Source organism: Cavia porcellus, unplaced genomic scaffold (genome assembly GCF_034190915.1).
Source record: "Cavia porcellus strain 051 isolate PalLab524CR breed Dunkin Hartley unplaced genomic scaffold, mCavPor4.1 scaffold_1, whole genome shotgun sequence".
Taxonomy (NCBI): domain Eukaryota; kingdom Metazoa; phylum Chordata; class Mammalia; order Rodentia; family Caviidae; genus Cavia; species Cavia porcellus.
In genome coordinates this window covers 221,187,691-221,215,471 of record NW_026947484.1, presented here as the reverse complement: position 1 = coordinate 221,215,471, position 27,781 = coordinate 221,187,691, and the positions used below count along the sequence as shown (strand labels likewise).

At 36.3% G+C, this 27,781-nt stretch overlaps 2 protein-coding genes across 10 annotated transcripts in view; one reads left to right on the top strand and one right to left on the bottom strand.

The window, feature by feature from the left end:
• The window catches only part of Heatr5b (HEAT repeat containing 5B), a 95,135-nt gene extending 80,441 nt beyond the window's left edge, over positions 1 to 14,694 (bottom strand). The window contains exons 1-9 of one of the 2 annotated variants that reach the window (XM_063229724.1): positions 14,545 to 14,694; positions 13,563 to 13,710; positions 11,945 to 12,156; positions 9,938 to 10,046; positions 8,433 to 8,582; positions 7,327 to 7,498; positions 4,628 to 4,785; positions 2,930 to 3,179; positions 68 to 223 (exon numbers count right to left, since the gene is read on the bottom strand). In XM_063229724.1, coding sequence (XP_063085794.1) covers positions 68 to 223; positions 2,930 to 3,179; positions 4,628 to 4,785; positions 7,327 to 7,498; positions 8,433 to 8,582; positions 9,938 to 10,046; positions 11,945 to 12,156; positions 13,563 to 13,688 — 1,333 coding nt within the window. In that variant the 5' untranslated portion in view covers positions 13,689 to 13,710; positions 14,545 to 14,694. Of the gene's footprint in view, positions 1 to 67; positions 224 to 2,929; positions 3,180 to 4,627; positions 4,786 to 7,326; positions 7,499 to 8,432; positions 8,583 to 9,937; positions 10,047 to 11,944; positions 12,157 to 13,562; positions 13,711 to 14,439 lie in introns of both variants that reach the window. The other variant, XM_063229720.1, reaches the window with a different exon arrangement.
• Gpatch11 (G-patch domain containing 11) overlaps positions 14,683 to 27,781 on the top strand; it is a 97,717-nt gene continuing 84,618 nt past the window's right edge. For 7 of the 8 annotated variants that reach the window (XR_010040751.1, XR_010040754.1, XR_010040752.1 and 4 more), the window contains exons 1-9: positions 14,683 to 14,825; positions 17,000 to 17,071; positions 18,832 to 19,058; positions 20,015 to 20,056; positions 21,075 to 21,195; positions 21,367 to 21,457; positions 22,790 to 22,894; positions 23,809 to 23,890; positions 24,844 to 24,915. Coding sequence is in view for 5 of the 8 variants with exons in the window: in XM_063229781.1 (XP_063085851.1) it covers positions 17,013 to 17,071; positions 18,832 to 19,058; positions 20,015 to 20,056; positions 21,075 to 21,195; positions 21,367 to 21,457; positions 22,790 to 22,894; positions 23,809 to 23,890; positions 24,844 to 24,899 (783 nt within the window). In the remaining 3 variants the exon portion in view is untranslated. Of the gene's footprint in view, positions 14,826 to 16,999; positions 17,072 to 18,831; positions 19,059 to 20,014; positions 20,057 to 21,074; positions 21,196 to 21,366; positions 21,458 to 22,789; positions 22,895 to 23,808; positions 23,891 to 24,843; positions 25,860 to 27,781 lie in introns of those variants that run through there. The other variant, XM_003473028.5, reaches the window with a different exon arrangement.

The following is a 27,781-nucleotide window of genomic DNA, read 5'->3' as shown; positions in this document are numbered from 1 at the left end:
TCAATCATACTTACAACTCTGAAACACAATAAGAAAACATTCCAACAAGTCTAACTGGATGCCATACCTATAGACACTTCCTGAATAAGTGGAGAGGCAGTGGCATTCAGGCTCTGTACCAGGCTCCCAAGCTCCTGGAGGGCACAGACCATGACATGCTGGCTTGCTGCAATGTCTGCTGCACCTGATTTGTTCTCGCTACTTGTATCATTCATTACTGCTTCTAGAAACACAAAATTATATATTTGGTAATGTGAGTGAAGTGAATTGTGGTATTACATTTTTGGTCTACACAACTGGTTATTTAAACCATACAACTTGATACATGGCAGTTAAAAATTCTACGCAGTTATCATTTAGTGCAAAATTTTTTGTAACTAAATACTGAATTGACTAAACAACACTGTTTCATGATTTTATGACAGTTTATACTGCATAGTGTTTCTAAGAATACAACTTAATTTTAGGAAGCAGCAGCAATTCATAGTGTTTTAAAAGCTGACTTAGGAGGAGATCCTGGTTCAAAGCCAATTTTACTCCATTTTGTTTTCAGTTTCAATCCCTGGTTGGAAATATCTCACTTCACCATATCTAGAGGTGAGAACTCCAAGACTGTGTGTCTATTCAGCCCTTATGCCATCACAAAAGGGCAGGATGCTTTCTTCCTCAGACTGGTCCTTTCTCAAGATGGCTAGTAATACACAAGTAGTACACAAGGGGTGGGTACTGTGATCCAGGAGTGGACTGGTTTCCCTTTACCCACACTGTATTTTACTCCAGTTGGGTTATCTTTTCATTTATACACCAGTATCAGAATTTTGCCCCCACCTCAGGGTAACTGAGGCACAAATTGGAGACACTCACCACCTGTCGCCCCTGGCCAGCAATCATGAATCCCTTCATAAACATTTTTCCAGTTGTGAACGTATGATGGATTTATATTTAAGCATACACACACACACACACACACACACACACACACACACATATATATGCTTTGTTTTTACCATGCTGGGGATGAAGCTCAGGACCTCTTGTGTGCTAAACAAGCCCTCTATCATTGGGCTGTATCCTCACCTACTTAAAATCTAAAGAACAATATTTCACTAATTCAAATATCCTTTTATTCCCAATTCACAATGTTCAATTAATCTCATACATTTAAAAAATAAAATGCTAAGATATTATAAAGGACAAAAATAACAACTATATAACTTTGTTAATTTTATAAAATGTTTATATTGTCTCTAAAAATAAATTACTAGTTATATCTACTCACTAACTCCTTATTTCTAAATATTTCTTTAAGGCAATATAATTTGCCTTATTAAAATTAATGTGTATTTTGAACAGTATTAAATTGCCTTATAGAATTTATATCTTGCTTTGGTCCACTGACTGGATTATAGACTAGATAAATATAAGACCTTTATCTCACTCCATTATTTAAACACTGAATTATTAATCTGCAAACCTCAATAACTATTTGTTAAACTTAAAAATACATGTTTTAGTAAAGATTTTAGCAGGGTGCAACTGGATAGAAGAAATCATTTCTAATGCCCTACAGTGCAGCAGCATGACTATAGTTGCCAACTAACTGAGTACTTTAAAACAGAAAGGAAGATGAATGTTCTCAACACAAAAAAATGACCAATGTTTCGTTCTAATATTATAATTACATATTTTATACATGTATTAAAATATACACTGTGCCCCATAGATATGCATATTCATTATGTGTTAATTAAAAATAAAAATAAGTTTTAAAAAGAAAATAGGAATCACTGATATTTCATAATATATCTTATAATGGGATAATACAATTGTTCCTAAGACCTTATATTAAGCTCATTGGTGGAGGGAAGACAAAAAGTATGTTTGACCCCCAGCACCAAAAAAAAAGTGTTTATAAAAGAATATATGCCCCAAGTAGAAAAATTTCAGTAAATTATTTCTTGGAGCCTAAAATCAATATGCTACGGCATTTCAAGGAAGTTACAAAATATAGGCAGTATCCAGGCACAGTATTGCATGCCTGTAATCCTGGATCACCATGAGTTTAAGGCCATCCCAGGCTACATAGTCAGTTTAAAGCCAGCCTTAATTACACAGAAAGATCCTGTCTCACAATAACATAGCATAGCATTGCATTGCATAGCATAGCATAGCATAGCATAGCACAGCACAGCACAGCACAGCACAGCATAACATAACATAACTGCAGTACAGAGAAATTAGGAAACCTAATCTTACAAACATGCTACTTAAATCTCTAAGACTATTTTATTTTACTTTTTATTTTTATTTATTTTTAAATTTCTTGGGGTTTTTGTTTGTTTTTATTGAGACAGGGTCTCACTATGTAGATCAGGCTGTTTTAAACTCACTAGCCCAGGATGGCCTCAAACTCACCAGAGATCCTCCTACCCCAGTTTCCTGAGTGCTGGGATTACAAGTGTGTACCATGATGCCTAGCTCTAAAACCCTACTTTTTTGTAAATGATGTATTGTTTTAATATTAAAAAATACTCAACAAAAGTGACTATGAGTACATTAAAAAAGATACATATTTATTAGATCTATTAGTATTGAGTAATAATAAAGAACTAGGAAGAAATTCAAATACTTCCCCAAACTATGAATGCCATTGTTTAAAAAAATATTTCAATAATTATGCTAATTGGTTTCAATTATACTACTAGTTTATCTTTATTCATTGACAAAAAAGATGTGTGTTACTGCTTCTTTTTTAAAAGAATCGTTTTGGTTTATGTCTTATACTCTGAGTACCTACTTTGAAAACAAAAATTAGCTATTGTCATTCTCTTTATTATTTATGAAAGTTTTATTTTTTCATAAGATAAAAAAATTAAAAGAATTAAAAGACTAAGATAATCAATACCACACATTATGTAATATTTCTTACCTACTGCTTTCATTTGTTTTCCAATAGCTTGACAGATCTCTTTAGCAGCTGCTATCTGAGCTTTTTCACCTAGCAAACTCCCAACAGTAGCTCTTAGGATAAAGGAGACACATCGCCTTGAGTACACAGCCTCCACATGTGTTTGGGTTGCTCGAGGGTGGGAAACCAGATCAAGTACGTGGGACAAGAACGTAGCAAAGCTACGCTCCAGCCACTGACCACCCAGAGTTGTTACAAAAACAACATAAGCCTATGAACACAGTAAAATACAGTATCAGCCGCACATATATATAAATTAACAGAAATCACAGATAAACCAACAGAAACGTCCATTGGTAGCACACAAAGTAAATTATATTCAATATTAAAATAGAAAAAATTTATACTTTTTAGGACTTCTAGCATAAGAACTACTGGTAAAGAATCTTTGACTATATCAGTTGTTATATGATGAGAGTTTCGTGAATAACAAAAAGGGCAGGTGTGGGAACACACACCTAAAATCCCAGCATGCTAGGCGATTGAGGCAAGACTGAAAATTCAAACCCAGTCTGTCTAACTTAATAAATTAGTGAGATTGTCTCAAATTAAAAATAAAAAGGAGCTAGGTGTATATATCTCAGTGAGAAAGTGCTGTATTCAATCCCCAGTATTTGGGGGGAAAACAGAACACAAAGACAGACTGGAAAGGGGGAGAAAAAAACATCCCCAGCAACCAAGAAGTTAACAGTATAAAACAAGAAAACCTTATCCTAAATGAACAATGACTTAGAACTGTAGTATAATTGTGTATGACTCTCTCATAGGATAAAAGTGATTTACTTTCATTTTACACTCGTTTCATAGGCAAAATAAAGTTATGGTGACTTTGACTAAAATAATGAAGATCCACTTCTCTGTATTAGGTATTAATCATTATTAGATCATTAACCATAACATCTTATTTGCTGTTAATTATTCTGAAAGTATAGATCAAAGTCAGATGTAATCTTATAATTACTTGGAAAGTTAATCATTGATATTAAATATAGGGTAATTAAACAGCAGCCATAGGGTCTTTGGAGAATATTAAAATCTAAATGCCTCAAGCTACCTGCAGTAGCTACCTCAAGCCATCAACATCTGAATGCAGTTTCAATTAAAACTGAATAATTACAGGCTGAGGATTTAGCTCGCTGGCATAAGTGCTTACCTGGTAAGTGTGAGCTTGAGTTCAAAAAAAGTTTAAAATCATGTTTAGGGTCAGGGATTTAGCTCAGCAGCATAAGCTCCTGCCTGGTAAGCACAAAGTCATGATCCTCCGTACAAAAAAAATTTGAATAATTTGGGTCAGGGATTTAGCTCAGCAGTGTATGTGCCTGCTTGGAGAGTGCGAGGACATGAGTTTGATCCCTGGTACTTAAAAAAAAAAAAAGAATAATTTTATATCTCACTTGTTGCCAAGTTGAAATTGTTTAGATATTTACAGTAGATTAAACAGCAGACATTGACTTATTTTCACATCATTATGAATCTGCCTTTCTGTACATGCACACAATTTGGAATCTGAATGAAATTCATTCACTTGGTAAAAGAAATGTTTCGAAAGACACCAGACAATATTAAAAATCTCTCTGTGTGCTGTTAATTAATAACAATCTTCCATGAAATTTGACAAATGACATGAACAAAATTCCTTTAGAAATACATATTACAAACCTGAGTAACTCCAACTCTCACTTCACGATTTACAGACCCTCCAACTTTTAACATTTCTCCACCACTCTTTAAGAAACCTGACCCTCCACGTAGAAATCCTGTGGCCATCAGTTCTAAAACTTCATCAAATGTTGCTCGTTTCACATTTTGACGCATTACTTTAAGGGAGACAAGTAAATTTATAAGCAATATGTTTCTGAAACAGATTTTTTGTTATTAACTAACTCATATTTCTAAGACTTCAACTTTAAAATTCAAGTAATTAATTTTAAGACTACTATAAGGGGGATAAAGACATTTAGTTTTCTTATAACCTCAAAATTGACAATGTAATTGTAAACTTGAATTCTACTTTTTTAAATTCAACTTTAAGCAAAAAGTGACACAAAAAATGGAAGGAGTTCAAAAATAAGGTAATTTAATAAATCTGCGTCAAATACTGTTGTCTAATAATAGTGATAATATGTGTCATATAGCATGAACAAAACCCATACTATTGCTATATATTTTTTTTTTTCTTTTTAAAACAGGGTCTCACTACATAGTTTGGGCTGGCCTTGAACTCACTATGTATTTCAGGCTGGCTTCGAACTCGCAGTGATCCTCCAGCCTCAGCCTCCCAACCCCATCTGGGATAACAAGTGTGTGCCACCACACCTAACCAGATACTGCCAACTGATCACAATTCTTATTCTCAGTGAGGAAAACCAAAGAAACTTCTAACAGCTACTACCAGTGGATTAATATACAACTGACAATACAGCTGACTTGCTGTCCCTGATCTTCAGTGCCATAATTTATAACGTTCTTTCACTAAGAGCAGCAAACAGTCCTTATAAAAATTCTGTAGAGGAGGCATAAAGTTCATAGGTAGGGCTGGGGAAATGGCTCAGCGGCACAGCACCTGCCTGGCAAGCACAAGGTCCTGAGTTTTATTCCCGGTACCAAAAAAACAAACAAAAAAAAGTTCATATGTAAATATATAGGCTTTGGAATTTGACTGCTTGGGTTTAAATTTCAGTCTTGATATGTAATAGAACACAGGTTACATAATTCAAGCCTCAATTTTCCCATCTATAAAGTGATAATAACAATGGTACTTTTAATTCACAGGGTGAATGAAATAAAACAATTCTGTAACATGACAAGTCAACTGCATAGCAACCCAAAGAAATGTTATCAACTAATGATAACATCTGATTCTTTTTACTGTATAAAGAGGTAGGGTAAGGGGAGGGAAAACAGGCAAACCCAGGTACTGAGCATCTGCTCTGGGTGTGTCCTGTCCTTGTGGTACACTTATTACAACCATCTCCAAGACCTCTCTGTGAAACGGTGAGGCAAGGCAAATCACATGAAAGAAAAACCAATACTGCTTCTGATTCTGCTTATAATATTTGGAAAAAACTGAAAACTGCACTGTGGTATAAATGGGGATCAGCTATTAAGACTGAAGTTCTTAAGAAATTAGCGCATAAATTATGAGAAACCAATACATTTTTTTTTTCTTGTCTTTTTTGAGACAGGGTTTCACTCAGGCTGGCCTTGAGCTCACTTTGTAGCTCAGGCTGCTCTCAAACTTGCAACAATGCTTCTGTCTTGGTCTCCCAAGTGCTGGGATTACAGGCATGTGCCACCACATCCGACTAGAATCTAATAGCTTTATATGAAAACATCTCACAAAACTCAAAACGTACAGTGAATACTTAAAAATTTACTACAGTAAAAGACACACTGCCATCAATCTCCCTCAAATATTCCCCCTCGCTTGACACACTTGTTCCATCGTTCTCGTCACTTCTGAGGCAGTTCTGGACTCTTTCAGACTGCCTTTTCCAGGCTGCCTGACTGAGTTAATTAAAACTCAAAATGTTTATGGCAATCTCTGTCAAATCAAAACATTACAGCGTGTTCTCATCCACCTTATTCACAGAATTAGGCACTGTGCAACTTCTGGCCCTCCTCCAAAATGACCAGGAAAAATAAACATTTTTTTAATTGTATTAGGACATCAAAGCAGCCACAATAGCACAAATAAAGATAAAAAAGACTTCAAGAACTCTTTCAGAATGTGTCAAGAATGATGAGATAAATGTGTGCAAGAAAAGGGGTGGTATTTTGAGGGGGATTTTTTTTAAATTTTATTTAAGGAGAGAAAAAAAAAGCAGAAAAGGGTACAAGTTATACAGATTTACAGAAAAAAATAAACAGTAGGAAATCACTAGTTAATGGATTACATATTGTCTTCTTGAGGGGGATTTTTTAAAAAAATGTAAAATTCACCTTATTTTTTGTATCTCATATATCCAACAAAATTGCTAGAAATAAACTTACACATTACCATCATAAATTTTTTGATACATAAAGGAAAGTACCATTTGAATTCTCATTTTACAAAAAAGATATCTAGCAATTTAAGTCCTTTAAGAGCCCACTATGGTAGTGCATGCTTATAATCTCAGCACTTGGGAGGCTGAGGCAGGAGGACTGTCATGAGTTCTAGGCCAGCCTGGACTACATAGTGGGTTCAAGGCCAGTCTGAATTACATAGTGAGACCCTGTCTCAAAGATCCAAAATAAAAATAAACCTTTAAGATGATCTTTCTGGAGATAATAACTAATTTAAAAGGAAGCAGTAAAAAGGAAGCATAAATCTTTGAATTATTTGTTAATTTATATAATCAGCTGGCAAACAATACCTGTTGCCTGTTTTGGCATTAGTGCTGTGGCCATGACTGTGCCTAAGAGTTTAGCCACTGACACTCGTACCCCATAATTAGAGTTTTCCAAAGCCTTAAAGCAGAGAGTAGCAATATTTTCCAGTTCAGTAGTCCACATGAACACAGCTTCATTTTGGAGTTCCAGTAGGCACTGGAATTAAAAACAAAAGTCAAAATTATTACACCATAAACCTTTTTCTACCAGAGATGCAGTAACAAAGGCAAGATATGGGATGGAAATGGTGATGTTTTCCAATAATCTCTGCAACTTACCACACTGAGGCAAAAGGATCAAGGCTAGCCTAGGCAACCTGTGAGAGACTACATCTTAAAATAAAATAAAATAAAACGCCTGGGAATATAGCTTAGCGGTATAGCACTTGCCTAGTATGCGTGAGGCTCTGGGTTCAATATTCAGTTTCACACACATATCTGATCTTAGCCAACAGACCGAGAAGCAGTTATTACACACACACACACACACACACACACACACACACACAACAAAGATGAAGATGAAAGAAAAATAATATATGAAATGAAATCAATAAACTAGAAAACTGAAAATTATAGAAATTGGGGGCTGGGGATTTAGCTCAGCGGCATAAGTGCCTGCCTTGCAAGTATGCAGTCGTGAGTTCAATACCTGGTACCGATAAAAAACGAAAAAGACAAAAAAAAAAAAAAAAAAAAGAAAATTATAGAAATGAAAAACAATGTTGCTTCTTAGATAAGACTAACCAATTTGATAAATCTCTAGGCAGACCAAAATCAGGAATAAAAGGAATCAAATCACTACAGACTCAACATATATTAAAAGGATAAAATAATATATGAACAATCTTATATCAATAAATTTGACAACTTGCAACATACTATCATAATTTAAAGCATAAAAGAAGGGGCTGGGGATTTAGCTCAGTGGCATAAGCACCTGCCTTGCAAGCAGGCAGTCGTGAGTTCGATCCCTGGTACCGATAAAAACGAAAAAGACAAAAAAAAAAAACATAAAGCATAAAAGAAAAAACTATCATTAACTAAGAGCAAGCAGAAGGAACAGCATTATAAATTGGCCTCATACTAACCTTGGCCACTGCACACCGAACAGCCATGGATCTGTCAGTTAAGAGGGATCTCGCATTCTTGTAAATATCACGATGAGAGGAAGCCGCTGCACCACCCAATCCATTTAGAACTTTCTGTAGACTCATTAAGATTTCACTTCGCCCTTGAGACTATATGTGTATATAAAACTTTAGAACTATTACTATAATACAATTCCATATTTAATAAGTACCCACCAAGAAATGATGCTCTAGGTCTAATGATCTTACTTCCAAATTATAACAATGATTAAAATACAATATCTCAGCAAGTACCTGGAAGGTAAGAATAATTAACAACTTCAATTAAATGTTTTATGAGAAGTTATGTTAGCATATTCCAATGTTTCCATGACATAATGAAAAATACAACATAAGAACATGAATAGATTGAAAAGTTTTGATATCATCACTCAAGAGACCAAAGTTTAGGAATGTGAAAGATTAAACAGTAGTTAAAAGTAATAAAACCATGAAGGAAGAGGAAGAAAACACGCAACATATTTTAAAAACTTATCACAGAAATAAACTCTTGTCTTTTTGTCACTGACTCCAAGTATTGTTTCTGTACTCTCACAATGCTAATTCACAGTTATAATAATATGTTTGCTATGGCATATCATATTTGATCACATATAGACTTCTTCCACTAGATTGTAAGCTTTTAGGTTAGGGACCATCTCTTATTACTTTTAGATGCCTAATGTCTGACACATAAAATGTTCTCTTTTGTTTAATAAATTAACAAATAGTTCCCAAAAAAGGCTATCATCTGAAGGATATTTAGTTTAGTTTTCTTGGACAAAAAAATTAAGATAGACAACAGTCATGAGTTTACTCCATTTTTAATTAATCAAAGTTGACAACAAATTTATGACAGTAACCAAATTTACATGACAAAACAACTATTTTTACTTGATATTAACTGTCATGGGTTTAACCTTGTCCTGTTTAAAAATAATTCAAGTCCTAAACTTTGCTGTATATAAACATGACTTCATTTGGAGACAAGTCTCTGGAGATAAAATTAAATAAAGATGAAATAATACTGGCTGAAATCCCTGACAACCTTAGAAGTAAGGAAAGCAAGGAAGCACTTTTCTTTAGTCTTCAGAAAAAGCACGGCCTTACCAGGACTTGAATGGAGACTGCTAGTCCTCAATATTGTGAGAAAATACATTTCAATTATTTCAAGTCTGTGATAATTTATTATGAAAGACATAGGAAGCTAATAGGAATGCATTAAAAATAAAATGCCAATACAAAAAATAAAATTAATTTTAAAAATAGGTAAACCTATTCTTTATCAAGGAAAAGCTTTTTTTCCTCTTCTACAATTTAAGGTAATATACATTAAAAGAGTAAGTAATGATCTGAAATCACATTCTGCTTTACTAGTATGAATACCAGTTATTTAAAAAAAGATATTTTTAACTGATATCTAACTCTTGCCAGGGCAAAACATTCAAATAACGTATAAAACTTACCTCTGCATTTTTCAGAGATTTCAAAAGATTATTTACTGTTTCTGGAAACGCACTGCCTAACATTCTTCCCATTTTTTCGTAAAATGCTCCAACACAAGCCACTGCAGCCCTACAGGAACATTTTCACTGGTCATACTTCAGGTTAACAATACAATTATACTTTTCTTGATTTAGAAATCAGTATTTGTCTAGAACACTTTTGCCTATAATCCTTAATGAACTTTCAACTTTCAAAAGAATACTGTAGTAAATCAAAGTGTATTCTTGTTAGGAATACAAAGTCAGTATGTATATAATAAATCATACTCCCTTGGAAAGTAACACAAGTTTTCCTTTTCTGAAGATTTTCCCAATTTATGTTGACCTACAATAACCCTTTTTTATTATATATAATACTCAATGTCAATCACTCATTATGACAGAATTGTATCATTGAGTGTGTTGTGACTTGGTTATTTGATATGACTTTAATCATACTATCAGAAATGTAAACTCCATTGACTGATGTTCCCCTATTCTGTTTTGCTGGATAGTATCAGGTTCGAAAGTTTAGGCATCAGCTGTGAAGATAATGAGATTCATTGTAACGCCCATTCTCGTTGACTTTTATCTACTTTTGAACACCTACAATGTCTCCAATGGTTTGGTTTTGTCGGTTTTGTTCTTTACTGTTTTGTTCAATTGTATTATAACTAACGATATAGGCAATTCTATTAGAGATAGCAGGAGGCATTATGGTAACCATTGTTGATCACCTTGTATTATGTTTTTACATTATCTATTATGTCCACCCTTTTGACTTGACCGATTCTGGTCTGTTATGTCACACTTGGTTTTACTCTCTTCCAAAAAAGCAATAAGAACCGTGGGAGCAATGAAACCCAAAATGTGTAATAGTCATCGTACAAAAGAGAGGAAAAGAAAGTGCTCTAAACTATATACCTGCATGTATATTTAAGTGTATAAGATAGAAAATGATATCACAGAGTTTTATTGGATCATTGAACAGAACTGTTTGCAGTATCATTGTTGGAATGTCCACTCTACAAGCTTTAATTTTGTGACTTGAACAATTATTTCTAAGATGGCAATATGTAATCCATTAACTAGTGATTTCCTACTGTTCAATTTTTTCTTCTGTAAATCTGTATAACTTGTACCCTTTCACTGTTTTTTTTCTTTTCTCCTTAAATAAAATTAAAAAAAAAAGAAATGTAAGCTCCAGAAATAGCAAAAATATTTTTTATATTTGTACTGTTCATAGTACCTGACACTTAATTTTTAAATAATAGTAGGATATTACATATAAATCTGTGAAATTTAATCCAAATTGCTTTAATGGAACACTTGGCCATGTGTAAGAAGAAATGTAATAGCACATCTCTTCATGACCAATAGTAAGTGAATAGCTACGAATTTAGCTTAGAGACTCCTTAAATCTGCAATTATAGTATAAAAGGAACCACCACCTAAATGAGTAGGCATGTTAGTATCCCAATAAAACTATATTTACAAGACAGGCCAGATATAGCCAGTGAGCTATGCTTTGCCTATTCTTGCCTTAATTCTGTCACCTAGAAACTCGTCACTTTTTGTCTCAGACAAATCACCATTCAAATTTATTGAAAGACCCCTGTGCAAACTGCTAACACCATACTAATTCTCTGTAGTGTCAAAGTCTCAGTGGTGATATATGGAATTAGAATCTTGCCCAAATCTACTTAGAACTTTGATTGTTAGATATATGTACCAGGTGTCAGCCACCTGGAGGTCTTTATGGTCAGTATCCCTTACTAAGTTATCTTGTAAGAACCAATAAAATTATGAAGATAACAAGATATACTATGGTAGCTATTATTGTTATTTTGGTATCCTGTTCTGAAGTTCTGTACCAATATCACTGCATGGTCTTGATTGGCTTTGTTCTGTCTTGTTTTGTTGTATTTTACTATCTTTAAAATAAAAAAACAAAAAACTTCAAGGGCTCCTGTCAGAATAAGTACTTACAGTTTTGTTGGTAAGTAGGCTGCAGTATCATCTTTATTTCTTATAATATCATTACATTTATCAAGTGTTTGAAAAACTGTAAAAGTATCTCCAATGCTATACAAGGCTGCAAGATTTTTAGCTAATAATTTTCGTGTAGGTGGTCCAGGTGAACTACTTATTAATCCAGTTAACTGTTCAACCAGTTTTTTCTGTTTTTCCTTTACATCAGTCTGTCATAAAAAATTTAAAAAAAGAGAGCATCATCATTTTTCTTATGATGCCTTTTGTTAATTTTTAATCAAAATTTTAAAATACTTAACATTTAAGATACTCTAATAATTACAGTATAGTTTACATTAAACATTAACCATAAATAAGAACTTTTATATTAAAAAGCTCAGTACGAAATTATCTATTCCTTTCTATCTTAAATCTTTATTCCCCTCCAATGCCAAGAAGTTAGTTTCTAGAAAATTAATTCTCCAATCCAAAATTTTCTAGTCCAGCTCACTACTAAATAAGCCAACAGAGAATTCAAAATACTAGGTGTATGGATAAATGATGCTTTAAAATCCAGACATGTTTTCCCTATAAAAGAAGTCAGGGAGTTTATCTAAAATTACAGGTAAATGAAGGAAAACCAAAAGAAACTGAAGAGCCCTAGGTAACAACACAACACTGAGGTCTACCTATAATCAATATCTAGCACTGATTTGCTCAAGAAATACTGTGTACTTACTGCATGCCATGCATCATTCTAGGTACTAAGCCAACAGTGAATAAATCAAAGTTCTGCAAAGACTAACAGAGTGTATCTCTGGACTAGAGGGTCCAGGCACAGCTGTTAAAGATATCTGCACTGAAACAGGGAAATTAAGTGAAAAATTTACATATTAAATGGTGAAGTCCTGAGCACTTCCTACCCCCATTCCCAGATCCTAGGCAACTAACCATATATTCTTCAAACACTAAAGTAGAAAACTCTCTCCTGCAGAAATAATCAGCCCTAGGGCAGTAGTGGTGAACCTATAGCACATTGCTACAGCCGGCTGTTTGTTATTACTGAATGTTCTGAAACGTTTGCCATCACTGGCCTCAAGAAACTGAAGATATTTAAGTCCGCAAAGAAATTACTATACAGTGAAGTCCAACTAATATTCAACCTGCCTAGAGGACATTTTATGACTCACTCTTAAATTTTACCAAAGAAAGGTGAGTCATTTGAGGAAATGTCTAATTTTACAGACAGAAAATAAAACAAGCAAGAAAATGAACTTGAGTCAAAAAGACTACATAAGAAGAACAAGAGATTAAAAAAAAAAGTCTACTATTAACTCTTCAGAAAGATAGGTGAAGACAGTCTTACCACATAGCACCAAGACCTTGTGATTGCTGAAAATGACTTTAGAATGACATTGGCCATACACTAACACTGAGCTGCCTTGGAAAAAACTGAAGGTAGGCAATGAGCTGGATTTAAACAAAGTTTGGGTTTACCACACAACAGAAAAAAGAGAAACTAGAAATTCTCATTAGTGTAAAATTGTCAAAGCTCCAGAAATGATTCACAACCTTTACAAACATTTTTTTTTAATCTCTTTATGTCAACCCAATTGGAAAAACAGCAATACCTTACCTTGTTGGCAGCAACCAAAACTTTATCAAGAAATCGCAACCATTCAAAGATAAACACTGGTCTCTTTGCTTCGGTGATTTGAGCCAAAGCTTCTTCATTTAGCAATAAACTGTGGGCTAACTCCATTACTGAAGTCTTTAATTCACACCTTAAATTAACAGATTAACAAATATGTGTAAGGATGATTTAATGTTAAAAGCCAAGTTTCATAAACGCAATCACTAAGAAAGGAAGAGTATATCTTTTCATTTGGGGGGGGAGGGGGTACTACATACCGTCTTTGCAGCATAACCTGAGAACCAACTTTAAAAGGACCAAGGTACAAATAAAAACAAATGCATGCTTGGTGAGAAAGAATAATGAGGTGAAAAAAAAGATAAATTATTCCAGAAAGGCATTATGCCTGAAGAAATATGCCCAGCAAAAAAGAGGTCATTAAATCAATGTATAGTTACAAACATCAAGACGGAACCCCTCAGCGAACCTTGCACCCCGTCCCTCTCCCCCTTCACCGCTGTACAGCAGCTTCCTCAGCCCTGCTCCCTGCTGCAACCTGGCCCAGCATAGAGAATCCAAAATGCAAGCCTCCCAGGTTTCCTTGGACGAATTGAGCGCCACGAGGTCCCCACGGAAGGGGCGTGCGTGGCAACACCTGCAGCGGACGATGCAGCTGACAGAGGCCTCGCGCGCGTGGGGACCTAGTTCACCCGGATGCTCTAAGGACCTCACAGCTAGACCAGGCCCAGGACTGGGGGGATACAAGACGCTGTCGCAGGCCTCCTCAAGCTGTCAGCTCCACGTCTCGGGGTTCGCCGACCGTCAACCCCACAAGACGAAGGATCGGAACCGAACCCAGGCCAGAAAAGAAAATGCTCACTAGGAACTCGAATTTCTTCTCCAACTATTTGAAATCGTCCGGGGGGAAATTAGCGTGTGAATGTGTCAACTTGCACTCCGTAGCGGTGAAGGGGGTTGGCCTCACCTCCTAGTCAGGCAAGGGCCGATCAGCTGAGCTCAGGAGCCAGAAGCGGCTGCCTAGGGACCCGGATGCCCCGCCTCCTGCAAATCTAGCTTCAGGAAACGAGAGGAAAGCGCGTGCGCGAAACTCTGGTTCTGCGCAAGCGCACTTGTCACGTCACCCTAGCTCCACCTACCGAATGTTTCCAATAGAGCCGAGGTGAAAACACCAGAAGAGGAGACGCTTTCAGCGCATGCGCAGCGCGCGCTCTTCTAGACCTGCCTCGGGCCGAGTCGCTCTGTCAGGTAAGGGTCGGGAGATGAGGGTGAAAAGTAGTGAAGGGCGCATTGGCTGTGACCATCCGTCGCAACATCTGCCGCATTCGCATCCGCAGGTAGTCGTGTTGGTGGGATGGAGGAACACTTGAGGGAAGGAACCCTCAGCATCTGAGGGACGTGTGTGGGAATGAGGCATCTCTTGTCACTTTTCTACTGCCGATCTCTTAAACTACTTAGTCGATCTCCACCCTTGGCTGTGTCGTGAAACTGTATATGAAACAGCACCCTTGCTACCACACCCCTCCTCCTCTCTGCAAAAAAGAAAAAAACTCCATAAAAGTTTTCTGATTCAAAAATTAACTCTAATGTTCTAGTAGATTGGTGTGTCTACTGTGCCATTTGGAATCTTAACACAAAGGAAAAGATAATATACCATGGAAAATTTTTTTCACATGCCACCTGCGATCACTCAATTCCTGTAGGAATACCTTTCAAATACTTATACCCAGAATCCATTTAAGTTGCTGTCCTCCAGGTGATGATCCAAGCCCCATCGTGTCAGCCAGGATTATCCCCTTGTAAATTTTATGCTTATGTCTTATAGAAATAGACAATGCTACTATATATTGGAATAAGAATAGGAAAGGAGTTTTAAAAAGAATCTGATAGCGGGGCGTTGGTGGCGCACTCCTATAATCCCAGCACTTGGGAGGCTGAGGCAGGCGGATCTATGCACTACAAAGTGAGACCCAAGCCAGCCTGAACTGCATAGCGAGACCCTGTCTCAAAAAGACCAAAAAAAGAAAAAAAATCTGTAACCCTCACTCATCTCTGCCTTGCAGTCTAGACCGAAATGGGTCCCTTAAAAAGAATCTAGTGAGAGTGGAACTCAGTGGCAGAGCTCTTACATAGCACACCTGAGACCCTGGGGTTCAATCTGCAGGTTTCAAAAAATAATAAAATTGTGTTTTCAGTTCGGAGACCACAGAGACTTGTATTCCTTACGGTTGTGAGCAAGTCATTTAACCATGAGTCTTAATTTCTTAATTTCCCCAACTGGAAAGTGGAGCTATTCTTTTCGTCTTGAGGTGCTTATAAACTGCATAGTGCTGACCATTATGTGTAAAAAATACTGTCGTTATACAAGATCTGAATCACCAAAATTATTGTATAAAATCATACACATTTTAAACTGATAATTTTAAATAGGTAGGACTAAACTAATGTTTGGGGCTGCATGAATGGAAAATGAAATTATATAAAGATAAGGAAGAAAATGATGATAGAATACACAACAGTGACTAACCGAAGGAGGAGGCAGGTAGGTTAGAGACATAGAGGACTCCCAGGAATTTGAGAGGTTCTGTCTTCTGATTTTAGTGATACTGTATTTTGCTAACAAATTGTACACAAAATTTGGCAGCCTAAGATACCTATTGTCATTTATTGACTTAACAGTTTCTGTGAGTCAGAAATTTGTTAACACCTTAGTGTAGCTTAGATTTTCTTAAGAAGCTTTATAATGGAGTTGCTAGCCAAGTCTGAACCATCTTGACCAGGAGTAGAAAATTATTTCCAAGGTTGTTTTCTCAAAATTATTTCCAAGGTTTGTTTTCTCACAGATTTGTGCTGGGTATAGACTAGAGACCTTAGTTCCTGTCAAATAGGCTTCTCTGTAGAACTTATTGAGTATCTTCATTATACGACAGCTGACTTCTTCAAAAATTCATTAACCAATTTCATAGTTAGAGTGCTCTAACCAAGACCTATGATGTCTGTTCTGACCAAAAAGTCATACTCCATCTGTCTTAGTTTATTTGCTCATTGCTGAGAAACAATACCCACAGTCTTCAAGAGATTGTTGTAATAGTTCAGGTGAGAAAAAAGTCTGTAGTCATCACAACTCTGGGAAAAATTATCTGTGAGAAATATTATGAAGGAGGAATTGACAGAGATCTATAAGTTTATAAGGGTCAGAAAGGGAGAAGCAGAAGTAACAATGTGAAAATGCAGAGGATCCAAGAGGTTTGCAAAGAAAGATGAATTGTTTCACTTTGAGAACTTCACAAATAAAGATGCCCAAAGGGCACTTGAATACATAATAGTGCTCTGGGGAAAGATGATGCCTGGGGATAATTAAAGTTTTATTTTCATTTTGGTATACCAAAGAAAATTGTGAGTTTGTTTGATTTGATTTGTAGATAGTGTTGCCATATGAAGTTGAACATGGCAGAAGAAGAGGATTATATGTCTGATTCCTTCATTAATGTCCAGTAAGTAAAAGTGCACACCTAATGCAATAATATGCATAGACTATGAAGTAATGACATTGATTTTGGACTTTTTTACTTATTAGTACATGTTTGCAGTATATAGTGCTTACGTTCACCTTAGGAAGTAGGTACATTTCTTAATTCTTTTTACTCCCCCTCCCCTCCCCCATTTCTAGATTACATTCGTTGCAGGTGGTTAATACATATGCACAACACATCCAAATTCTTTCCACATTCCCTTCCCCACACTTCCACCCCTTCCCATTTGCAAAAGGTCTGTCCTATTTCATCACATCTGCCTTTCATTTGGCTCTATACTTCATTTACACTTTCTATTTCTTATATGAAAGAAAACATGCTTTTTAAGCTTATATTGTCTGACGTATTTCAAATATCGTTATGTTTTCAAGTTGCATTCATTTTCCCACAGATGACTCAAATCTGTCCCTCTTCCTAGTCAAGTGGTACTCCATTATGTATAAATATCACATTTTCTTTATCCATTCATTTGTTTATGGGTGATAGGCTACCTCCAAGATTTAGCTATTATGAATTTTGCTGCTATGAAACATTGATTTGCGTGTAATAAAACTCTTGGAAAGGTTTCTGGAAAGGGAATAGCTGAGTCAAATGAAATTTCTGTTTTTAGTTATTCTTTTCCCTTTGTTCATTTGTGTTTTGGTAGGTTTTTTTTGTTTTGTTTTTGTCTTTTTCGTTTTTATCGGTACCAAGGATCAAACTCACGACTGCCTGCTTGCAAGGCAGGCGCTTATGCCGCTGAGCTAAATCCCCAGCCCCATGTGTTGTGGTTTTTTTGAGAAAGGGTTTCGCTGTGTAGTTCAGACTGGCCTTGGACTCACTATGTAGCGCAGGGTTGGCCTCAAACTCACAGTGATCTTTCTGCCTCAACCTCCAGAGTGTTGGGAGTTTGTGCCATCAAACTTGGCTTTTAGTTTTCTGAAGAATCTCCATACTGATTTTCATAATGGTCGTACTAGTTTACATTTCTACCAGCAATGACATTGATTTTAAGTGCGAAGTTGGAAAGTTAGTCTTACTCCTTTCTGGAAACACTTGCAGTTTGTTCATACAAAGCAGCGTTAGCCTCTTTCTCCCTTTTTCTGTTAACATTATTCTTTTCTTTTTCTTTTGGTTTTTTGAGACAGGGTCTTGCTATGCAGTTCAGGCTGACCTTGAACTCACTATATAGCCCAAACTGCCCTTAAACTCATGGTGATCTTCCTGCCTCACCTCCAGACTGTTGGGATTACAGGTGTGCACCACCACACCCGGCTTTCTGCTAACATTATTCTTATGGCCTTGATCTTTTCTCTTTTTCCACAAAAATTTATTCCTTCATCCTATATCTAGCTTTTAATAGGCTTTGCTCTTTATTATTGCTGGCCTTCTAGAAAGAAAAGCCTGAACTTACGTTTTATAGTTGCTTCAGCTCTGTGCTTTCTTTAGTTTCACACAAAATGTAACCACCCTTCATCAATTCTATTAAAACAGTCACTCTTGGAGATCACCGATTATGCTATAATACCAGCAATAATAAAGATGATCATAGAGAGGGTGCTGAAATACTGAAATATTGATTAGCATGCCGGGGATTTAGCTCAGCAGCATAAGCGCCTGCCTGGCAAGTGCACAGTTGTGAGTTCAGTCCCCATACCAAAAAAAAAAAAAAAACAGTTAAATGGAAAAGCTATGAGAAAACTATGCACTTACCTAAGATAACCATTTCTTTTATCATTCAGGGAAGATATCAGACCAGGATTGCCAATGTTAAGGCAGATCCGAGAAGCCCGTCGAAAAGAAGAAAAGCAACAGGAGGCCAATTTGAAAAACAGACAGAAGAGTTTAAAAGAAGAAGAGCGAGAAAGACGTGACACTGGATTGAAAAATGCACTAGGCTGTGAAAACAAAGGGTTTGCTTTGCTTCAAAAAATGGGCTATAAAAGTGGTCAAGCTCTAGGCAAGAGCGGTGAGTTGCATTCAGAAATAGGCATTCCTAACTACCCAGATGTGATGTACTGATGAGGCCCATGATGACAATTTAATATCTGTCCACCTATAAAAAAACTAAAAGCTTCCTTGTCTCTTATGTGCTGACAAGCCTTATAGAGGACGTTCATCTTTGCACATCCATTTTAGATATCACTTGTGCCATTATCAGTGCTTATTACAAGGCCTGTTAGCATGCATCAGTAATTCTCATCAAGACTAAAGTAGAATGTAGCTCAGTAGTAGAGTGCTTTCCTTGAGCTCTCTACTAGGCCGTGAGTGCAAGGCCCTGAGTTCAACCCCCAGTACATATATAGTTGTATACATGCATACAGCTGCCTGTCAACCCAGCTCAGCCTTGAAGCACCAACAACTGGGATGGACATGGCTTAAGCAAAGAATGGGGACAAGGGTTAAGAGGCACAATGGCCAAAAGATAATGAGGCAGCATTGAGGGTGATGGCAGAGCTCTGTCCTGTTTACTCTGTACCTATGGCAGCTGTCTCAGTGACCACTTAAACAAACTGTTCACACTTCTTTAGGAAGTGAAATGCTTGTTAAGATGCAGAGGCAGTACATTTATAGTAAACTTCTGTGAGCTGTACATCTTTTCTCGTTCATTGTAATTGCTTTCATTTTCACATACCAAGGCTTTGCTTTCTCTTAAGTCTATTACCCTCTTGGATCTATAATATCAGTATTGTCACTTCTGAAGGTGGCCTAAGAGACTATGAGTCAGCCTTACTGAAGACTAGGTATTTGGAGGCTAAGCAGGTAATTGATTATGTAGAAAGTCTTAGTTTTCAGATTTCAGTATTGAATATCACTGAAACTGGGGGAAGGAGGGATATGTCTAAACCATTGTAAAGTCACATACTGTACAGACCTAAAATTTTTAACATAGAATTTCAAGTTTATATTTTTTCTCTTTTTTAGGAGATGGTATTATTGAGCCAATTCCTCTTAACGTCAAAACAGGTATAAAAATTAGTTTTGATTATATTTCCCAACAGTAATGACTTATGCTTAAACCCACCACAAATATTTAATACCTTTTAAAGATGATAATATTGTAGTTCTTACCATAGGAAGCCCTTAGGAAAATGTTTGTTAAATTTCTAAGCCCTTTAGAAGGTTTTCTAGAGGAAATAAACATTTTAGTGAAATAAAATAAATCTTAAGGGCTAGCAATGGTGGCACATGCCATTAATCCCAATGGAACCTGAGGCAGAAGGATTGACTTGAATTCCAGGCCAACCTGGGCTACAAAGTGAGTTCAAGGTCAGTCTGAACTAACAGCAAGAACCTGTCTCAAAAAAAAAAAAAAAAAAAAAAAAAAATGGAAGTCGTGGTATAAAATAAAACCTAAATAATAAAAATGCAGAAGAAAATCATTATAATCACTGAAAGTACAATATTAATTTTATTTTCATCCATTGAAATGTCCTTACCATGTTCTGAGACAGGCTTATCCCTGAAATGTTTTGCTTAATAGTTTGGATGAACTCAAGGGAAAAAGATGTATCTTTAATTCACCTTCCATACATAAAAGTATGACAATCAATACTATTTTTCTGATTTTAAGAAATGTGTACAATGTTACTGTTTTAGAAGCTGAAACTTATAGCCAGCTGTGGTGGTATACGCCTATAATCCCAGCACTGGGGAGACCGAGGTAGGAGGATCATTGGGAGTTTGAGACCTGCCTGGGCTACAAAGTAAGCTCAAGGCCAGCCTGAACTGCACAGTGAGATCCTGTCTCAAAAGAGAAGAAAAAAAGAAACTTTTGATCTTTGTAAAAATAATATTGTGTATTTGAAATTTGAAAACAACAGTTTGGAACCTGAAAACAGGACAAAGAATTTTAATACTTTCTCCTGTCATTATAGTGAACAAGTTTAAGTGATTGTATTCGTATGAGAATTGCATTTAATTTTCAAGTATTTAAATTGTTCGAAAAAAGTAAACTCCTCATCAGAATTTTTCGTTTGAATAGGGAAAAGTGGCATTGGTCATGAGGCGTTAGTAAAACGGAAAGCAGAAGAAAAATTAGAAAGCTACAGAAGAAAGATACACATGAAAAACCAAGCTGAAGAAACGGCTGCTGTACAGTTTCGGTAAAACTGTGTATTTGAACTGGTTTTGGTTTCAAATCCTCTTTACCATGCTATGTTCTCTGATATTAGGGAATATAAAATGGTTAAAGAAGTTAATAGACAGCGATAAGAAGTTATAGGCAGTGATTAAAGAGAACATGGATGTTATTGTACCTTTTTTCTTTCAATCAGGATGCGACTGAAAAATAAGCAAGATGAAATGAAACTGGAAGGAGATCTTAGAAGAAGCCAGCGAGCCTGTCAGCAGTTGGACACCCAGAAGGTAAGCAGGTACTTGCTTTCAGTATCAGAAAGCGTTTTGCCACCCAACATGATTTGCCACATATTTTATTCAAAGAAAAAGAACGCTAAAGCTTAGCCAGGCGTGGGGACACACAGCGGTAGTCCCAGCACTGAGGACTGAGGCAGGAAGAATGCAAATTCAAGCTCAGCCTGGGCAGTTTTGCAACTTAATGAGGTCTTATCTCAGAAAATGGAAAGGACTTGGGATGTAGCTCATTATGAAGGCTCTGGGTTCAATCCCTGTACTAGAAGTGGGGGGGGGGGGCAAGCCTGGTTTATCTGTCTTTTATCTGTTTAAACTTTCATTAGTATTCACTACTGTGAATTGTGATAATAATACACTAATGACTTCTTCACTGCAGGAACTTGAGCTATGTGAATTATCCAATAAAGGTTAAGTAGCTTGTCCTCTCCTAATTTAACTTGTGATTATTTGACTTGAAATTCTGTTCTTCATAGTATTTGATACCTAGATTAGCCTGTTTTCATCTATATTCACTACATGTCTCTAGTATATAAGGATAGAATCCTGTCTGTTTCAGATCTGAATGGCTTAAAAGGTCTCTCTTTGCCTGTATCTTGGCGGTTTTATGTAACAAGAATAAAATGACTGGGGCTAGGGGTTTAGCTCGGCGACATAAGTGCCTGCCTTGAAAGCAGGCAGTCGTGGGTTTGATCCCCAGTACCAATAAAAAGGGGAAAAAAAAAAAAAAAAAAGAATAAAATGACTTCATTTAACATCCCAGAAATGTCAGTATAATTTCCTAAGTTTCCTTCTAATATAGACTGCTGGAAGTGGTATCTCATTTTGCTGTATCTCCATAGGAAAAATATTTTCAATATTTCCTGATGTTTATGATTTCCTAGTTTATGTGTATCATTTGTATCTATAGTATATCCTCCCTACTGGATTGTGAGCAGCAACACAGAGAGAGCATTCTAATTGGACTGTGCCTTCCCGTAATTCATAGTACAGTGCTTTACTCCTAAAGCAGCACTCACTATTTACATGTATTGAAAGACAAATTTTAAAAAAGCGTGAGCAGGGCATGGTGATAAATTCTTATAATCTCAGAACTCTTCAAACCTGAGCCAGAATGATCATAAATTCAAGCCCAGCTAGGGCAATGTAGAAACACACTACCTCAACAATTTTTGAAAAGGCTGTGGATGTAGCACAGAGTAAGGGATCAATCTCCAGTAACAGAAAGAAAAAAAAAAATTAGAATTCATGTTGGCCTGAATACACTCGTCGTATTTGTGATAGTCTTACGTTTAGCTATATTTCATGAGAATAATTCTATATTTTCAGAATATTCAGGTTCCCAGAGAGGCATGGTACTGGTTGAAGCCTGAAGAAGAAATTGAAGAAGAAAAAGAAGAGGATGAAGATGAATATAAGAGTGAAGATTTAAGTGTATGTTTTGGCGCTATTTCCTTCATAGCAGGTGTCTCATCCTTGACGTGATTAATACTTGGAACTGGATAGTTCTTTATTGTGGGCAGCTATCCTGTGCATTCTTAGTTTAGCCACGTCCCTGGCCTCTGCCTTCTAGTTTCAGTTGCACCTCCCCTTATGTCAACCAACAGTGTCTTTAGGTATTGTTGTCTGTCCTCTGAGGACAAAAGTAACCCCTGGTTGAGGGGAGCTCACAGAATTTTTTATTAACCCCATATCAAAATTTCACATTTTTTCCGTTTACTTTTGGTTTACCTTCTCATTTTAGCTTCAGCTCAGATGATCAGTTAACTGCAAATGTAAATTAATGTATACCTTGTTTCCTGCTAAACTTCTAGAAGTGATTCTAATGTGTATTTCTTTCCCTTAATCATAAACTCCAGAAAACATAGTCAAAAGGAAGTGGAGATTATTCAAGAAAGGAAGACACACTCCTGTGGTTACTTGTGTATAAGAATTTTGTAAAGAACAATTTGAAAAGCCTTTGTAACCACTTAACTGGGAGACCACCAATGAGAAACTTTATAGCAGAATGAGATAGTGTTTACCTTTACCCCATCTTGGGCAAAGAGGGATAGATGCCTTGAAAGTAGAAGGGGGTTTCTAAAGGATGCTGATTACTGTAGAGCCAGCCAAAAACAATTTTTTCAATATTAAACCAGTGGTCTTTAATGTGTCTGGCAGACTTTTGAAAATTTCAGGGTGGCTAGTAAACTGGGACATGTTGAAATGTATTATTTCTGCCCTTGACACCTCCAATCACTGAGAGTGTAGCAGAAAAGGTACGGCCTGGGGCTAATTAAACATCTGTGCAATGGAATGAGATTCTGTTCAAAGTTTACCTTATTTACATGTGTGTGGTTTATATCTAGGTATTGGAAAAACTACAGATACTGACTAGTTATCTAAGGGAAGAACATCTGTATTGTATTTGGTGTGGAACAGCCTACAAAGGTAAGAAAATACTTTATGCTTTCTAAAAATATTAAATATGAATGCCTTTTGATTTTAAGTAGAGGTCACATTTCCCATAGACAATAGAAATTTCTTAGTCCATTCAAATGGCAATGTGGAACCAGTATCCTTCAGAAATAGTGACTACAGAAATAATCGAGGCACACCTGGTAGTGCTGGCCTGTAATCCCAGCTACTCAGAGGCTCACCCAGAGCTCAGTAAATCTGAGGCTAGCCCACATAACTTACTGGGACCCAGTGTCAAAGCAAAAGGAGCTGTGACTATAACTATGTTCCCTGGGTTCAGTCCCAGTGCCATAAAAACAAAACAACAAAAACACAAGTAGTAATTGAATCCTTATTAGAATTCCTTTTCACTTTTCAGTAACTGAAATGTAGCAAAGAATTTTTGAGTGTTGTTTCAGAAGAAATAATTTTAAAATGATTTGAGAAAGACAAAGTTATGCTTCTTTTTTTTTGTACTAGGAATTGAAGTGAGGACCTTGTGTTTGCCAGGCAAGCATTTATGCCACTGAGCAATATTCCTGGTCCCCATACTTTATTTTTAAAGATTTTATCTACATTTTTTAGAAGTGATTTTTTGTGTGTGCATTTAAATAGAATATTGTCCCTGAAGCATACAAATCAGATATATTGAATTTCATTTCATTTTTTTCTCACTGTAAGATTGGTTTAAAAACTGCCAAATGTCTAATGAAGCCAAGTGCTTCCCCTTCTAATATATTTGCCCAAGCTACCTTTGCTAACTTGTATTTAAGAACTTTGTACTTGAAAGTGAAGAGGTTTTAGTGATTGTTTTCTCTTTCTACTTTGTTTAGCAGAGTAACTAGGAAACACATCTGATTATAAATATATGTCATATTGAAATTATTTTCTAAAAGTTTACTATAAAAAGTTGTACTAATCTTTTATTTTCCTCACATCAATTATAGATAAAGAAGATCTATCTTCAAATTGCCCGGGACCAACTTCTGCAGATCACGACTAAGATTATTCATAATAAAGTAAGAATTGTTTATTCCAATAAGGAAAGAGGACCTTCATATAATGCTTTATTCTTTTTGTACTTTACAAGTATTTGTACTTTAGAATATTATTGTTTGCTGGCCTAAAAAAAAAAATAGCACATTTCTACTTTACAACACAAGTGTGAAGATTTGGACAACTATAATATATGATTGTATTGTGATGCTTTGTGGTTGATTAAGGACACCAAGACGTAACACTCTTATTCTTTGCTTCGCTTTGAAATAAATTGAAAGATAAGACACAAGAGGGAGAACAGCCTTATGAGTGATGAAGCAGAAATAAGAGACATTGACTTTTTCTCTAATTAAACTCTCTAGCATTTCTCCCTGACTAGAGAATACAACAGGCCTTGCCAAAGCCCACTGTGTTCTGAGGCCATTTAGCCCTTAAGAGTAGGGAACCAGCAAGGGGCTGGGCCACATCTGCTTGATTCTTTGTCCAGTATCACCTGTCAAATAAGATACTGCTCTTGCCAGGTGTGGTGCTGTACACCTGTAATCCCATCACTCTGGAAGTGGAGGCAGGGAGATTTCAAGTATACACAAGCAAATAGCAAAAGCTGACCTACTATAAGTTAAGATAATCAATACTATAACTTGTATTAGTCTCTGAGCCAGTGTGATCTGATTCACTCTCAAATTTAACTTGAGAGGCTTTAAGAAACAGTAATACAATGTCCTGCCCTGAGAGATTCTGAAGTAATCGGTAACTCTGTTTTGGGCATCAGGATTCTTGATGCTAAGACTCAAGAGAACTTTAAACCCACTAACGAGGTTAACTTCTAGGCCTCAGATCTTTGTCCAGAAAACTAATTACTTTTATGAATACGAATATATATACATGTATATGGTTGAATGCTATTATTTAATATTTACATTTCTGTGAAACTAATAAAATTGTGTTAAATAGCCAAAACAAAGGGGTCCATCTTTCCCTGCCAAAGTTACAGCCAAATCTGTTCCAGTCATTTCACCCAACATACCATAACATGTAGTTCATCCCAAAACCATGTGGATGGTTTCAGGTTGAACATCATTAGACCGGAGATGGCTTGGCTTTCTCCTATTGGCTATAGGGACAACTTAGCCCCTGTCCAGTAACCTGGAATTTTGGCAATATGTTCCTGAACAGTTATGTTGAGAATGTGAGGATAACCTTGATGGTCCCATAACTCTACCAGCATTATGGTCTACATTTACCTGCCTAGTGCTAGAACCAGCCTTACAGGGGGAAGATATTCCTCCATTCTTGTTCATCTAAGGTTAAAAAGATGTTTTCAACCTAAGTAAAAACATGCCAGATATGGTGGCACATACCTGTAACCCTAGCATTTCAGAGGCTGAGGCAGGTGAATTGCCATGTGTTTAGGGTCAGCCTGGGGCATTTAATGAATTAAAAGTCCGTGAGAGCTGAGATCACGTCTTTTTGTTTTGTTTTGTTTTGAGGCAAGGTCTTGTTGTGTAGTTTAGTTTGGCCTTGGACTCACTGTATGTGCAGGTTGGCCTTGCGTTCATGGTGTCTGCCTGCCTTAGCCTTTCCTGAGTGCTGGGATTACAGGCATGTGGCACCACACACAGCCTTTTATTTTTTTTAAATTAAGTTTATTGCTACATTTCAGGAATATAGTGATCATTTCACCATAGGGAATTTTTACTTGTACATAATATAACTTGATTCTTTCTTTTTCCAATTCCCTTACCCTCTCTTTAACCCTTAAATAAAAAGGAAAAAAAGTAAAATTTACTTTATTCATATAGGCCCTTTATGACTTTATAACTAGACAGTCATCACAACTGAGAGAAGTAAAACATTGAAGTTGTTACTTAGCTTTAGAATATTTACATGGGGCGGGGGGAGACTGGGGATTTAGCTCAGTGGGATAAGCACCTGCCCGGCAAGCACAAGGTCACAAGATTGTGAGTACAATCCCTAGTACCAAAAAAAAGAATATTTACATGAAATTTGAGACCTTAAAATGTCCCATTTTTAAAATTATAATTCTGTAATACAGAGCTTCTGACACTCATGACGAATATCATTAAAAACCAAATCATTTTAACTTATGCATATTTATTTCAAGTATCATTTGCCAAACATTTAAGTATTAAAATCTGAAAGTGGAGGGGCTGAGGATTTAGATCAGACCACCACAGTGCCTGGCTGGCAAGCTTGAGGTCCTGAGTTCAATTCCTGGTCCCCCCCCCCAAGAAATCTGAAAATAGGCATTATTATTTGATATTAAAACACATTTGATAGGATTAAGCATATGTTCCTACAAACTGTTAAGCTTTTACTCCCCACCCAGCACTTAATAGAGTTTCTGCCTTGCTACCTGGGGGCATACAGCAACAAAAGAACTCACCACTACTCTCCAAAAATTCACAGAATGACAAAGGTAGCAGTCATCTGTGAATGACTGAGCTCCAAAGCAAACAGCACTTACAGTGGGGTACCACCCAGTTGGAGAATTAGGGAAAAGACTGATTCTAAGCAGCAGCTTGTGAGACACTGTGGAAGTAGCACTGAATTTGGGTTCTGAAAGATGGGTAGAAATTTGGTATGCAAAGTTGTGAGGAGAGAATTATGTGTAGCCCAGAAACTGTACTCCTTAGGTATACATCCAAAAAAAAAAGTATGAAAACATGTCCACATAAAACTTGTACACAGATGTTTGCAGTAATATTATTCATGATAGTCAAAAAGTAGAAAAAACTCAAATGTCTATTAATTGATGAATGGATACATTAAACATGTTACGGACATAAAATGGAATATTATTTGGCAGCAAGAAGTATATGACTGATGGATCTGTGCCAGCACATTGTTGAAACTTAAAAACAT